A 16,437-nucleotide genomic window follows, 5' to 3' on the forward strand; every position below is an offset into this window, starting at 1 on the left:
AACTGATCTCTGTAGTCAGGAAAGCAGTTGTGACTCTAGGAGATCTCCAGACCTCATCTGGAGACTGGCAACCCTAACTATACTAAAATTGTTGTATAATCTTATCTTCACAACACAATTGCAAGAGAAGCTAAAGGTGGAAGAACTGGAAGAAAACTAGGAAAGAATATAGTTTTTGATCCTCTCCATATTTTGCTGAAATATTTATTTCTTTGATTTTTACCCCCCCCTCCCTGCCGATAGTTAATATCCAAGGACTCTAGTCTGTCTGTCTGTCCGTCCGTCCGTCCATCCATCCATCCAGGGGTCATTTTGTAGAAAAAGAGGTGCAGGAGCTCATTAGCATAACTCATTAGCATAACTTATTTGCATATGCCACACCCCCTGACATCACCAGAAGTGTGTCAGAAGGCAACATCCATCACTCAGGCTCCACTGGACTGTTTTGGATTGCTAGCTATGGGGGAGGGGACGTGCAGTTCTCGCAGAGGAGGGAGAGCTTATACCTGAATAAAACCTGGTTTAAAGGTGCCACTGGACTGTTTTGGACCGGGGTAGGTGGGTGGGTGGGAGCTCTGTAACTTACCCGGCTGCTTCTTGCTCTGACTGAGGGCTGCTGGAAGCAGGGGGTGGGGCTTGTTGCATGTGCCCCGCCCCCTGGGGTCTTTTCTGCCGGAGCTCCGCTCCTGTGCGCTCCTCCAGGAAATTAGCCCTGCCCTTTACACACACACAAACACACACATATATATTTACAATGATCAGCGTTAAAATGATCTAATCAAAAGGTACTGATCAAGTAAAAACAATATTCTATCAAGATACAGCTCTAGCCTGTATTTTCTTGGTCGCTGAAGCAAAAAGTCAAACTCTGTAAGAGACAAATGGATCCGTGTCTGTGAGAAGAATGAGCAGCTCCTTTGAATCTAAAGAAAAGTTTAAACCTCCCCTCCTGTGGCACACCCACCCCGATCAAGCCCCTGCCACTGCCCCCTTTCCCGGGCCATCCGCCGAGGTGGGCGGGGGGAGGGCTCTGTAGTGCGCTCCAGAGGCCTTCCCTGGGCCCTGGGCCTCGGCGTAGGCTGGGAAAGGCGAGCTGGGGGGTGCTCTGCAACTTAACTGGCTGCTTCTTGCTCCTCATGGCCCGACCGAAGGCTGCTGGGAGCAGGGGGCAGGGCTTGTTGCATGTGCCCGCCCCCTGGGCTCTTTACTGCCAAAGCTCAGTTCCTGTGCACTCCGGCAGGAAATGACACCTCTATCTATCTATATATCTATCTAGTACTGCTCATACGGCTATCACCTTAAGCAGAAATTAGAACCAAAGAAAATATTTTAAAAGACCTTACTCAGTATTATTTCTCTTATATATGTTTGATTATTGCACCTATGAATTTTGTCACCAAGAGGGTGACACGATCATTGATATCCGATAGAAGCCATGACACCTTTGGCTCGCACAGTTAGCAGTTCCATGTCTTTAAGTAAAAGGGTGACTAAATTAGCCAGCCAGTTCCTCTGGAGGGCCAACAACAGGGCATAGAGGCCGAGGCCTTCCCCTGATAAGAACATCATAAGAGCCCAGCTGGATCTAGGGTTACCAGGTCCCCCAGGGGGGCGGGGAAACCCCCGCTCGATTGGTCTGTTCCCCGCCGCCCCAGATCGGGCTGCTGGGGGGAACCCCACCCTCAAAGTGCTGGGAGCACGGAGATGTGCCTGGCGTGATGACATCACCCGGAGGTGATGTCATCGCGTCGGGCATGTTGCGCGGGGGGGGACGCGTTATCATTAAAGGGAAAACGCTATGGTTTCCCCTTGAACGATAGTGGCCCCGCCACAATGTGCCCGATGCGATGATGTCACTTCCGGGTGACGTCATCATGGCGCGGGTGCTTTGCACGCGTGCCAAGGAACTCCCTGGGAGGGCAAGGACTCCCCCTGCTAAAGCGCAGGTAAGATTCGGCAACCCCAGCTGGATCAGACCAGTGAGGGTCCATCTAGTCCAGCATCCCGTCTCACACAGTGGCTAACCAGTTCCTCTGGAGGGCCAACAACAGGGCAGACAGGCCGAGGCCTTCCCCTGATCAGAACCTCAGAAGAGCCCCGCTGGATCAGACCAGTAAGGGTCCATCTAGTCGGGCATCCCATCTCACACAGTGGCCAACCTGTTCCTCTGGAGGGCCAACAACAGGGCATAGAGGCTGAGGCCTTCCCCTGATGAGAACATCAGAAGAGCCCTGCTGGATCAGACCAGTGGTCCACCTTGTACAGCATCCTGTCTCACACAATGGCCAACCAGTTCCTCTGGAGGTTGTAGCATGTAGGCTGAGGCCTTCCCTTGATAAGAACATAAAAAGAGCCCTGCTGGATCAGACCAGTGATCCATCTAGTCATAAGAACATAAGAGGAGCCCAGCTGGATCAGACCAGGGGTCCATCTAGTCGAGCATTCCGTCTCACACAGTGGCCAACCAGTTCCTCTGGAGGGCCAACAACAGGGCAGAGAGGCCGAGGCCTTCCCCTGAGAAGAACATCAGGAGAGCTCTGCTGGGTCAGACCAGTGAGGGTCCATCCAGTCCAGCATCCTGTCTCACACAGTGGCCAACCAGTTCCTCTGGAGGTCTAGCAACAGAGCAGAGAGGCCGAGGCCTTCCCCCGATGTTGCCTCCTGGCTTTCGGATTCTGAAGCTGCCACTCCCCCCAGCAGAACTCACTTTGTCAATTCTGGGCTGGGAAATTCCTGGAGATTTTGGGGGTGACGTCTGGGAAGGGAAGGGCCTCAGCCCGGGCTGTATTACCCATAAGGCTGACTAGGCTGAAGCCTAGGGGCCCCGCCGGGTCTAGGGGCCCATCAACTTTTATTTTGCTGAGGCACTGTTGTTTTCTCTAGACAGCCCGTAAAGTCGCTGGTCTGTAACTTTAAATAAGCAAGGGTTCTCTCTACTGGTAACTCCTGGTACCTACCGGACCAGGGTCAGGCTGTCAGCTGTAGTGGGGTGAAAGATTGAAGTGCCGGAGGAGCCCTGAAATACCTGACGGCCCAGGGGCCTGGCCATGGGTTAATATGGCCCTGGCTTCAGCAGGGTATAATGCCACAGTCCACCCCCCAAAGCAGCCATTTTCTCCCGGAGAGAACTGATCTCTAGTCTGGTGAGCAGCTGAAATTCTGGGAAATTTGCCAGGCCCCACCTGGATTTTGGCAACCCTGTAAGTACATTGGACTAGAGTCACCCAGAGTGTCTCATACCCAAATGTGAATTTGCATCCAGGTCTTCGTGGAACGCTCCATTCTTTGCAAAGTTGCGAGAGAAGCGGCGTATTACACACACACACACACACTTTGTCTCATGTAGGGCTGCCAAGTCCCCCCGGGGGGGGCGGTTTGCCCACCCAAAGGGCCCCAACCCACCGGTCTGGATCAGGCCAGGGGGGGGGGGGACACCCCGCCCACAAAGTGCCTGTTTCGGGCCGACGTGATGACATCACCTGGAAGGGACGTCATCACGTTGGGCACGTTACCGGCTGACGCTCTAGCAATCAGCTTGAAAACTCTATGGTACCATAGAGTTTCCAGGCTGATTAGCATCGGCCTGCAACGTGCCCAATGTGATGACATCACTTCCGGGTGACATCATCACGCCGTGTGCACGCAAATCTCCCGGACCAGGACTAACTCTCCCCTGCTGTACAACGTGACTTCGCAACCCTACTCCCGCGTGGTGCTGGGATTTGTGCTCACGTAGCGAAGGAGACACACTCTAACACATACACAGCTACCCGAGTCCACAGAACAGTCGAGTGAAGTTCACTGCCACCAAATGTGGTGGTGACCCCTACTGCAAATGAGTTTTTAAAAGCCCAATGATTGGTCCATCGATGGCTTAGTGTTAAAACAAAATGGAAGATGTGGGGATTTTGGGAGTAGACTGAATCGTATAACCAGTGACTTGGGTTGCAGGCCAAATTTAAGTTAAAAGCCTTTCTCGTCTGTCATTCTCCTTGGACAAGCTTCTTTGTTTCTCTGGGCATTGAGCATTTCGTCCTCCCCCACCCCCCGTGCCCAAGTGGCTTCACTGCTACTGGACAGTAGGAGCTGCACGTTTGAACCATGCCTTGGAACCCCCAGGCAGGTGAGACTACAATGCGATTTTGTGCAATGAGGTTGAGAACAGTCCTAGGCCAGTATGACTCCAAACAACTTGGTGTTCAAAAGGGATAATTTGACTTTCTTTTTCTGTGGTACAGGAGAGAAATAGGAACTCTGATCAACGGGCACCGTAAAGCTATTGCATCAAAATGAGTTTCTATGCAATTGCTTTTCTTCATGACCATCGGAAAATCTGCACCCCAAGAGCTCTTTCCAGTGCGGTGGGGGTGGACTTGTGGTGGGGTTTTCATGGCAAGGGGCGTTCACAGGTGGTTTGCCGTTGCCTGCCTCTGCTTACCAACCCTGGACTTCCTTGAAGGTCTCCCAACCAAATACTAGCCAGGGGTGACCCTGCTGAGCTTCTGAGATTTGAGAAGATTGGGCTAGCCTGGGCTTATGGTTAGGTCCCCTTCCAGTGTAGCCAATACAAATCATAACAACAATACAACAACCCATAGAAATGACCTCACCTCATTAGAAAAGTCATAGAATCATAGAGTTGGAAGGGACCTCCAGGGTCATCTAGTCCAACCCCCTGCACAATGCAGGAAATTCACAAATACCTCCCCTTCCACACCCACAGTTACTGTGGTTCCATGCCCAGGAGATAACAAAAAACCTCCAGGATCTCCAGCCAAACTGGCCTAGAGAAAATTGCTTCCTGACCCAAAAGTGGCGATCAGCATTTCCCTGGGTGCGTAAGAAAGGGCCACGAGATCTAAGCACTAATGCAACCCTTCCTATTTCACCCAGTGGCCAACCAGTTCCTCTGGAGGTTCAACAACAGGGCGTAGAGGCTGAGGCCTTCCCCAGATATTAAGAATATAAGAAGAGCCCTGCTGGATCTAGTGTCAGCAAGCTGCCATGGTGTTCTGTGTTGCTGGTACTTCGGTACAGTTGTTCCTCCCCATCCCCCTCCTTCCCTGCCTGTGAGCTGTTATTGTATTCTGCTGTAATGCATAAGCCAAACAACTGGAGGTCGTCTTGTGGGAGTTCGCTTCATTGCTGGCTTGTTGCTTTTAGAGCCTGAGAACTGCACCTGTATATGTCTGGAGATAACTGAGTTCCCAGGGAAAGGGCGCGCAACCGTTTCCCCTCGCCCGCCAGCGGGAATGTGACCCATTGGTTCTGTATCTGTTTCAAATCCCTTTATTATGCTTGCCCTTATGGTTTGTAGTCAGTTCTAACAAAGAACGTGTTTGAGTGTCTTTCCAATGCTTTGAAATAAATTTTGCTTTTCTCGAAAACGTGGATTTATTCTCGATGCTTGGGGATCCAACATCTAGTAATAAAATCATAGAGTTGGAAGGGACCTCCAGGGTCATCCAGTCCACCCCCCTGCACAATGCAGGAAATTCACGAATACCTCCCCCTCCACTCGGAAGGCGCTTGACAAGAACACACACACACAATTCTTTGTTCCTCACTTCTGAACAATCATCTTTGTTTGGCTTGGCATCAAAACAGCATGTAAACACATATACAGGGGTTCCGAAGTAGGACATGCAGATATGGACAGATCTACTTCAAAATACAGGATTACGCTAGCTCATGCCACAATGCTACTTTGTTTGGTATTGTAAAAAAAGAATGATAATCCAAACACGGTCACCCAGGAGGAAAACTAGAACACAGACCCACAGCGACAAACCTGGGCTGCAGAGATGTGGGACCAGCTTTGCTCTTTTCGGTTTCATGTGTGATTAAATCCGCTGGTCCGGTGGAGAGGCCGGGGATTGAACCTGGGACCTTCTGCATGCCAAGCAGATGCTCTACCACTGAGCCACAGCCCCCTCCCAAAGATGGAACACCATCTTGTAAAATGGAGTACAGGCTGGTGAGGGAAATCGAAGGCTGCCTTCTCCCTTTCCTTGCCCTTATGGCCTGGGTTTCACAACCCTCCTCCTTCCATTTTTGGCAGAGAGAATGCCACACTGTCTCCACTCTAAATGCCAGTCAGCAGGCACAAACGGAATGACAGATGGCTCTCTCCTCGCCAGCCTTAAAGCACAACACATCTCTGTTTTTAGGAATCAGCGACCAGACGTGAAATTCTTTCTAATCCCCGATTCCCAAAGGGGGTGTCTCATTTTAACGTGCAGTCTGGGGACAGTCAGCATAAGAGACAGACGCGTCGTCCCACATCCCGCGTTTTAGTCACAACTCCTGTCAGTTACGGGCGCCGAACTTCACAAAGCAGGACAGAGGTTTCGAGTTTTAGGAACCGCACCTGGTACAAAGAAGTAACAGGACTTACAGTTTACTACAGACGGATCTGACCTCACAAGGCTGGACAGTGTGAGATTGTGGGCAGCAAGAATACGGGGCGGGGGGAGGAGAGAGGGCAGTGTACAGAGGTCGGGGACACCCCCCCCCCAATTTACTGACATGCACATTGTCCTGGGAAGGAAACTTCAGAGAACACGTGGGTCAAAATACGGCCCAGTAGCAGTGGTGATCTGTACAGAATCCATCAACTGGCTCGAACGTTGGGGAATCATCCCCGCGAGGGTGTTGTCATTCCCACATAACAGAACTCTCTGCTCCCGTGAAATTGAGTGGCCAGCAGCGTCGGGTGCATGGGAGAGCTGTGATTGGACTGGGACAGGAATGAACCAGGAAGCGCTGGGCCTAGGGTTGTCATTCTCCAAGTGGCACTTGGAAATCTCCTGCTGTTACAATTGATCTTCGGACAACCAAGATCAGTTCCCCTGGAGGTTGGACTCTATGGCATTAATACCCTGCTGAGGTCCCTCCCCTCCGCAAACCCCGCCCTCCCCAGGCTCCACCCCCAAATCTTTAGATATTTTCCAACCTGGAACTGGCTACCCCAGCTGCCCCTCAAACTTCATGATGTTTCTCTTTCACTCCGGCTGCACCAAGACAGACCAGAAGGCTCCTGATTTATAGCAAACCGCAGTTTGTTCTTGTGAGCTTTCTCAGAGGCACCTGATGAACGAATGCAGGCGGCTTCCCAGGAAAGAGACTCCACAGTGGTGGCCCCTGAGACGTTCTCCTGGGACAACCCTTGCCTGATATCTCGGCACGAAGCTCGTTTCAGTTCAGCTTTTCCTTCAGTTACACGGTTTGCTGAGCTGGATTTCTTTGCTTCGTTAACCTGCCTTCCCTACCTCTACAGCCTTCTGCTATTTCGTATTTCTAACTCCGGTTGCTTCTGGGATAGCGATCCTGGTTATTTTCATCGCTGTAGGTTTGGCTTCGGCCAACTGTTTTGTCGATGCTCATGTAATTTGTTTGGATTGTTTTAGGGGATGGTTTCATTGCTTCAGATTGGATTTCTAATAGCGCGAGTCAGCTTGAACATATCTCGAAAAAGGCAGAATATATATAGATACATATATATATATCGTAAATAAACAAGCAGCTCGATTTGAGTCCAGCGGCACCATACAGACCAACAAGATTTTCGGGGTATGAACATTTGAGAGTCAAAGTTGCCTTCTCAGAGACCTCTGGATTCTAGCAGATACCTGATGAAGGCATCTGACGAACGGAGCTTAAACTCTTGAAAACTCTTGTCCCGAAAATCTTGGTCTCTAAGGTGCTACTGGACTTGAATCTGGCTGTTTCACTGCAGACCAACAAAGTTACACTCTGAAATTTAAACGAATGAATGACAACCTTGCTAAGATTTGGAAGTTGCAAACTAACTGTGGTTTGTTCCCAACCAGGAAGTCTTCTGTCTTATCGCATTGAATGAAGAGCAGGGGTAGGAAAAACACGGGTCAAACGGCTTCTGTATCTCAATCTTGTCCCATCAACCAACCAACCAACCAACCAACCAACCAACCAACCAACCAACCAACCAACCGTGGTTTCTTCCTGTCCAAACACGAGTCCTTTTTTCAAGGGATTGGGGCTGTAGGAGATAGTATCTAAATCACAACACCCAAGAGGCCCCAGTTCACATTCGAGTTTCAGTTTCAAAAGCAGCTTGCGTCCGGAGGCTCAGCTTACAAATACCGATGGAGTGCAGGTTGTTCAGCAGCGCTGTGGCTAATCAGTGTCAAATAAATTAAAGGGTTCCCCCCACTTAAGAAAATTCCAGTTCTGCAGACAGCGCAGCTGCGGCCTGACCCATCCAGAGCCGTGTGGCTATGCTACTCCAAAACCACTGCAACGGCTCTTCGCGCTCTGGAGCACCATCAAAAGGGACGGAGACCACATCTGGGTGCAGCCCTTGGCCGATCGTATTGTCGTTCGCGAGCAGCGATTTCTCATCTTTCCCTCTTTGCACAGGGACCAAGCGTTCAGACGGGTGCTCTGCATGGCTCTGCTGCACCTTCAAATTACCTGGGGCAGGCGAGATAGAGGAAAATGGGAGGGGAAGTTCGTGCCACGGCCAGTCTCTCTTGAACAGAGGCCCGTCAACACTGAACGGCATTTCTGTCCACCCCGGGGTCTTCGTCCACCAAGAGCATGGACTGTGGAAGGTCGCCTCTTTCTTCGCTCTCTCTGACTTTGGAATTGGTAGATTCAACCAGATGATCTGCCGCTGCTTCCTGGGATGTCTTTTTGGAGAATTCGGTAGCGTTCCCTCGGATGCTAATGTGGTCCCATCCTGCAAGAGAGAGAGTTTAAATCCATGGTTCAGAGTTCACACGGAGGACGTGGCAGCTGGACCTGGGCATGTTTTAGCAATAGAAAAAGCTCACCCACCTAGTAAAACAGGAGTTTGTTGACCTAATTTCATAAGGCACGAATGCTTTTCCTTGAACGTACTGACGTTCCAAGCCCGCTCTTCAGTTTGCATTTCTTAAAGCAGGGCTCCCCGACCTTTTTGAACATGTGAGCTCCTTTGGAATTTTGAAACTGTGTGGTCCGTGCAGCCACAGAATGGCTGCCGCAGGAGGCAGATCCAGCCCCAGAATATCAGGGAATGAGGTCATGCCCTATGTGGCCCTTGCCGTTTTCTAAAAACACTTGGCGAGCACCAGGAAAGGTGTCGGAAGGCACCATGGTCACAGTCACGACCACTTTGGCGTAGCACTGCTCTGTGTGTCTATCATGGCGAATAACTTCATTGCTGGATCTCGATTCAGAGGCGGGAAACAGGTCTATTGTTTGCTGCATACTTGGATGGCTTGGACACAGAACTTAGCTATTAACAATGCTCCCTCTACGCTGCGGAGTCTTGTGAGCAAAAATCCTACTTTGTGAGCTACTGGCGTTAAAGCTGTGAGCGAGCGATCTGGCTGCTGTATAATTTAGTTTGCTCTGAAGCCCTCCTCATTGAGCGAAGGCAAAAATGTGTGAGCTGGAGGCTTTTTATTCACCTGGCACGAGGCATGGGACCTTTCTGTTATTGTTTATTGTGCCATCTGTTGTTTTATCGCTTTTATTGTTTTATGATTCTTGTGTTGTAAGCCTCCCTGAGCCCACTCACGTGATAAGGCAGGGTATAAATTAACAACAACAACAGCAATAATATCAAAGGGCTTGGATCCTCCGTTTGGAACAATCCAGGCTCCGAAGGTCACTCACCCCAATGCCGTAGTCCCAGGACTGCCCTTTGGGCTCCATCGGCTGGACTCCGGTCCGGTGACAGACGGTCCCGCAACTCAGGCTGTGGCTCCCCTGCACTTTGTCGGCAATCACCCAGACCTACGGGACAGAGATGCAAGAGAGCAGCTAGAAGAGTGATTACAATATGGAAATCGCTGCCAGAGGATGTAGTGAGGGCCATGGGCACAGATCGCTTTGTAAGGGGATTGATATAGGTGCATGAAGGAGAAATATCTCTGTGGCTAACAGCTATGGAGCAGATAGGGAACACTTTCCCTATGAAGAAAGGTTAAAACGCTTGGGGCTCTTTAGCTTGGAGAAACGACGGCTGAGGGGTGACACGATCGAGGTTTACAAGATTATGCATGGGATAGAGCAGGTAGAGAAAGGAGTACTTTTCTCCCTTTCTCACAATACAAGAACTTGTGGGCACTCCATGAAATTGCTGAGTGGTCGGGTTAGAACAGATGAAAGGAAGTACTTCTTCACCCAAAGAGTGATTAACACATGGAATTCACTGCCACAGGAGGTGGTGGCAGCTACAAGCATGGACAGCTTCAAGAGGGAATTGGATAAATATATGGAGCAGAGGTCCATCATTGGCTATTAGCCACAAGGTATAGGTAGGAACTCTCAGTCTGTATTCTTGATGCTTCTAGTATCCTGGCCCCACTGCTGGACCTCCTGGTGGCCCCTGGTATTTTTGGCCACTGTGTGACAGACTGTGGGACTGGATGGGCCATTGGCCTGATCCAACATTTGCTTCTCTTATGTTCTTATGACTAAAGGGAACCTCCATGTTAAGAGGCACTGATCCTCTGAATACCAGTTGTAGATGGGATTGGGCTACATGGACCCACACTGGTCTGATCCATCAGGGCTCTTCTGAGGTTCTTATCATGGGAAGGCCTCGGCCTCTATCTCCTGTTGTTGGCCCTCCAGAGGAACTGGTTGGCCACTGTGTGAGACAGAAAACTGGACTAGATGGACCACTGGTCTGATCCATTGGGGGAAGGCCTCAGCATCTATGCCTTGTTGTTGGACCTCCAGAGGAACTGGTCAGCCACTGTATGAGGCAGGATGCTGGACTAGATGGACCACTGGTCTGATCCATCAGGGCTCTTCTGAGGTTCTTATCGGGGGAAGGCCTTGACCTCTCTGCCCTGTTCATAGGACCTCCAGAGGAAATGGTTGGCCCCTGTTTGAAACGAGATGCCAGACTAGATGGACCACTGGTCTGATCCAGCAGGGCTCTTCTGATGTTCTTAAGCACCACCCTATACTCCTGCAAAATTTCAGAAAGGAGGACTGCTTTCAGCACTACTAGAATGTCTATGTGGGAGGGAGATACTGTATGTGGAAACTGCCACATTATCCCGTGTTCAGGTAGTCATGCATGTAGACCGCATGTGGCAGGTTTTTGTTCAGGGTGGTGAAAACCAGTGAGGATTGTGAGGCACTCCAAAGGGATCTGTCAAAGATGGGCGAGTGGGCGTCAACATGGCAAATGGGGTTCAATGTGGCCAAGTGCAAGGTGATGCACATTGGAGCCAAAAATCCTAACTATAAATACACGTTGATGGGGTCTGAACTGGCAGAGACAGATCAAGAGAGAGATCTTGGAGTTGTAGTAGATAACTCACTGAAAATGTCGAGACAGTGTGTGACTGCAATAAAGAAGGCCAATGCTATGCTGGGGATTATTAGGAAGGGTATTGTAAACAGATCAGCCAATATCATAATGCCGCTATATAAATCAATGGTGCGACCTCATCTGGAATACTGTGTGCAATTCTGGTCACCACACCTTAAAAAGGATATTATAGCTTTGGAAAAAGTGCAGAAAAGAGCAACTCGAATGATAAAAGGGTTGGAACACTTTCCCTATGAGGAAAGGTTAAGGCGCTTAGGGCTCTTTAGCTTGGAGAAACGACGACTGAGGGGTGACATGATTGAGGTTTATAAGATTATGCATGGGAAAGAGCAGGTAGAGAAAGAGGTACTTTTCTCCCTTTCTCACAATACAAGAACCCGTGGGCACTCCATGAAACTGCAGAGCGGTCGGGTTAGAACGGATAAAAGGAAGTACTTCTTCACCCAAAGAGTGATTAACACTTGGAATTCACTGCCACAGGAAGTGGTGGCGGCTACAAGCATGGATGGCTTCAAAAGGGAATTAGATAAGCATATGGAGCAGAGGTCCATCAGTGGCTATTAGCCACAAGGTATAGATAGGGACTCTGGGGCAAGTGATGCTCTGTCATCTTGGTGCTTGGGGGGGGGGGTCAACAGTGGGAGGGCTTCTAATGTCCTGGCCCCACTGGTGGACCTCCTGATGGCACTGGTATTTCTGGCCACTGTGGGATACAGAGTGTTGGACTGGATGGGCCTTTGGCCTGATCTTCTTATGTTCTTAACAATACAGACACATCACAATAATATTCAGCAAGAAAAATACAGTCTGCAAACCAGAACAAAGATGTAATATATTAATACTCCACTGAATACATGAACAATAGTAATCAAAACTTAATCACTAGTAAAGAATAGCTTAGAGTACAATAGTAAAGGTAAAGGTTTCCCTTGCCAGTTTGGTGTAGTCGTTAAGTGCACAGACTCTAATCTGGGAGAACCGGGTTTGATTCCCCACTCCTCCACTTGCACTTGGCTGGATGACCTTGGGCAAGTCGGAGTTCTGATAAGAGCTGTTCTTGAAAAAAGAGCAGTTTCTGTCAGAGCTCTCTCAGCCCCACCTACCTCACAGGGTGTCTGTTGTGGGGAGAAGGGAAAGGAGTTTGTAAGCCGCTCTGAGACACCTTTGGGTAGTGAAGGGTGGGGTATATATCCAATCTCTTCTTCTTCTTCTTCTTCTTGCTCGGCAGCCAGTCGAATTCGACTCTAGGGGGTGGTGCTCATCTCTGTTTCCAAGCCGAAGAGCCAGCGCTGCCCGAAGACTTCTCCGTGGTCATGTGGCCGGCATGACTAAGCACCGAGGCACACGGAATGCCATTACCTTCCCACTGAAGCAGTACTTATTTATCTACTTGCAATTTCTTGCTTTCGAACTTCTAGGTTGGTAGGAGCTGGGACTCGGGTCTCGAACTGCCAAACTACAGACCGTCCAGTCTACAGATTCAGTGTGTTATCCCCTGAGCCACTGCGTCCCCAATTTAAAAGTACAATAGTCTGTCTTTAAAATTTATCATAATCCAAGATCGACAACTAATTGAGGAATTTCATTTTGAGAAGACAAGTATTCAAGTATAAGAAACCATATAGTGGAGAAATAAGAGTGTTGAGAAGGCCTAGTTATAGTATCCAGATTGTCCGTGAGTTTCGCCATGATGCATAAGTTCCATAGCCTTTGATGCCATTGTGAGAGAGTAGGAGACAAAAGCGTGCAATTCAGTGCCACACTAAGTGGTGGCAGCTACAAGCACAGACCGCTTCAACAGCGGATTGGAGAAACATCTGGAACAGACGTCCATGAGTGGCTATTAGCCAAAAGGTATAGATGGAACACTCTGTCCGGGGCACTGATGCTCTGTCTTCTTGGTTTTTTGGGGGGGGCACAGTCGGAGGGCTTCTGGTGTTCTGGCCCTACTGGTGGACCTCCTGTTGGCACCTGGGTTTGGGCCACTGTGTGACACAGAATGTTGGACTGGATGGGTCATTGGCCTGATCCAGCATGGTTTCTCCTATGTTCTTAAGAGCAGAGGCCCATGAGTGGCTATTAGCCACAAGGTATAGATAGGAACTCTCAGTCCGGGGCAAGTGATGCTCTGTATTCTTGGTGCTTGGAGGGGGGCAACATGAGGGCTTCTAGTGTCCTAGCCCCAGTGCTGGACCTCCTGATGGCCCCTGGTATTTTTGGCCACTGTGTGACAGAGTGTTGGGCTGGATGGGCCACTGGCCTGATCCAACATGGCTTCTCTTATGTTCTTATGTCTGGGGCAGGGATTGCTCTGTGCTTGGAGGGCAACAGGGGGAGGGCTTCTGGAGTTCTGGCCCCACAGGTGGACCTCCTGACGGCTCCTGGGTTTTGACCATTGTGTGACACAGAGTGTTGGTCCGGATGGGCCATTGGCCTGATCCAACATGGCTTCTCTTACGTTCTTATGACATTATCAGTCCACTTTCCTGGATACGGAAATCATTTCATAGTTTTATTTATTTATTTATAGGTTCGATTTGTAGCCCCCCCTCCCCGCTGCGCAGGCTCAGGGCGGCTTACAATCGGGCACAAGCCCATACATAAAAGATATTAAAAACCATTTAAAATCTCTACAATATAATACCCTTGTTAATTAACAGTAATAACAATAATAATAAGTGCTCTAGGTATTCTAATCTTCCACAAGATGGCGTATAACAGCTGTTCTACCGACTCAGCGTCGTCTGTTCTGGGAAACACTGACGCTGACATTCTTTCTTCTTCTAGGGCCAGGTAATGGTGGTACAATAATGATGGTAATGGTGGTAATGGTGGCGGCCCCTACTCGTATGCCTGGCGGAAGAGCTCCGTCTTGCAGGCCCTGCGGAACTGTGCAAGGTTCCGCAGGGCCCGGATCTCCTCTGGGAGCTCATTCCACCAGATAGGGGCTGCCACCGAAAAAGCCCTGGCCCTAGTCGCGGCCAGCCTGGCCTCCTTGGGGCCTGGTATCACCAGGAGGTGTTGTGTCCCCGACCGTAGAGTTCATGGGGGAACATGTGAGGAAAGGCGGTCCCTTAGGTATGCATATAACTTCTGCATTAGTTCATTTCAAAAGATTATAGGAAAGCCATGCAAATAAATAGGTCTGTTTGGTTTGCAACTTCTCCAAGTACATGTCAGTTTCCTCATAAGGGGGCAGGAACAACCCCCTTTAAAATACATTTGGAAACATGGACTAGCATACATCCAAATGCTGTACACATATTTCAGCTCCTCTGCCCTCCACATCCAATGCCAAATGGACATGAAATTACACTTTTTCTAAAGAAGAAAGAGAGGTGATATTGTTATTAGAGAAAGTCTTTAAAACATGCAAGCTTTCAAATTACACAAAATACAAAAGGAATACTCATCATGCCTAGCCAATTGTTTTAATCGGATGTACTAATTCTATGTACTAAAGGTGCTCTGAAAGAATTTGATAGCTTGCACAGCTTACTTGTTCTGGTAGACCATTGTTTAAAATAAAATTAAACAAAATCAGCAAAGATTAAAAACAGGCAAATCTGCTGTTTTGGCACCAACACATCTGTTCTCCAAGGAAGCAGTTCTTTTGGACACTAAAACTGTGTGCCAGGGAAACAGCATCGGGGAAAGAACTGCCCCTTGAGGCACCCCACATTCAAGGGGGTGTCTTCGGGACTGCTGTTCCCCTATCACCACCCTTTGTCCCCGACCATGGAGAAACGAGGCAAGCCATTGAAGGGTAAGCCCCTGAATTCCCACGTCGGCGACTAGGAGTTTAGACTAGGAGTCTGCAACTTTGTAGAGCCTGTGAGCACCTTTGGAATTCCGAAACCGTGTGGCGGGTGCAGCCACAAAATGGCTGCTGCAGGAGGCGGAGCTAGCCCTGGCTTACCTTCAGTCACACAGGGAAAATCCTTCTGCTGTGGTGGCAGTGGCAGCAGAAGCAATTTTTTTTTTAAAAAAAATCTGCCTAGCCAATCCATGGCCAATCAGAAGCCTTGCTAGGCAAAAGACCCACTTGGCCCTGCCCACTTTCTAAAACCACAATCCTCTCACATATTTGCAGTTCCTTCCTTGTTCTCCATCACTGACAGTGGTGACCATGATGAAGAGAGCCAAGAGGAGTTAGCAGTCCTCACCGTTTTTATCCACTGCAAACACGGCGGTCCTCCCGACGGAAACTTGCTTTAACTTCTGCTTTGGAGGAGCGCGGATGTGGTACCAGCAATCCCCTGCACGACGACAGAAGCATTTTTTAAAAATGAGCGGACAGACGCATACACAGTAATTCAACTGGCTGAAGGGAAGTGCCGTGTTCTGATATATAACCTGAGCTGTATGAAATACCTGAATGCAAAGAACCAGGAAGAAGAATTATTCCCCCTTTTCTAAAGGCTTCACCTTAGCCTGGGTGTGTCAAAGTTTAGGAGCTAAGCTGCATCGGCCTTGGTCAGCACTTGGATGGAGACTCCCAAGGAAGTCCAGGGTTGCTCTGAAGAGGAAGGCGATGGCAAACCTCCTCTGCTCCTCTCTGGCCTGGAACACCCCGTGGATGAGTCGGTTGAGGCTTTCCAGCATGTTCTTCTTTCCTAAGGGCTTAAACTAGCTCACATCATCCTTGTCTTTTAAAAATCCCTGCCGTTAGAAAGTTAGCAGGTCAGGGGGAAAACCTGGCTATGTGCTTTCTCCATTGCTTACTTTCTACGTGCGGGGAATGTTTTTGTACAGAGGAATGTCCACTTGAACAGACCTGCAGTTTGAAACGGTGTAGCAATGCTCCCTCTAAGCTGTGGAGTCTCGTGAGCAAAAATCCTACTTTGTGAGCTACCGGCATTAAAGTTGTGAGTGAACGATTTGGCTGCTGCATAATTTAGTTTGCTCTGGAGCCTTCCTTCCTGAGCTAAGACAAAAATGGGTGAGTTGGAGGCTAAAAAACTGTGAGCTAGCTCACACTCACTCAGCTGAGAGGGAACACTGGCCCAGAGATAAATTTACCACCTCAGTGATAACTGGTCTGCAGCCAGTTCAGGGGGAGTCCAAATGCTCCAGTGCGAGGGTTGCCAACTGCCAGTGGGGAAATCCCTGGAGAT

At 49.4% G+C, this 16,437-nt stretch overlaps 1 protein-coding gene across 1 annotated transcript in view; it reads right to left on the reverse strand.

Moving 5' to 3' along the window:
- Window positions 1–8,422: 8,422 nt before the first annotated feature.
- Window positions 8,423–16,437, reverse strand: part of TECPR1 (tectonin beta-propeller repeat containing 1) — a 53,173-nt gene continuing 45,158 nt past the window's right edge. Inside the window, exons 17-20 of the mRNA XM_015413065.1 lie at window positions 15,487–15,579; window positions 14,820–14,824; window positions 9,642–9,765; window positions 8,423–8,722 (exon numbers count right to left, since the gene is read on the reverse strand). Of these exons, the coding sequence (XP_015268551.1) occupies window positions 8,529–8,722; window positions 9,642–9,765; window positions 14,820–14,824; window positions 15,487–15,579 (416 nt within the window). The 3' untranslated portion in view covers window positions 8,423–8,528. The remainder of the gene's footprint in view (window positions 8,723–9,641; window positions 9,766–14,819; window positions 14,825–15,486; window positions 15,580–16,437) is intronic.

The sequence above is a fragment of the Gekko japonicus genome, unplaced genomic scaffold, assembly GCF_001447785.1.
Source record: "Gekko japonicus isolate JY-2015 unplaced genomic scaffold, Gekko_japonicus_V1.1 scaffold2745, whole genome shotgun sequence".
Classification (NCBI taxonomy): domain Eukaryota; kingdom Metazoa; phylum Chordata; class Lepidosauria; order Squamata; family Gekkonidae; genus Gekko; species Gekko japonicus.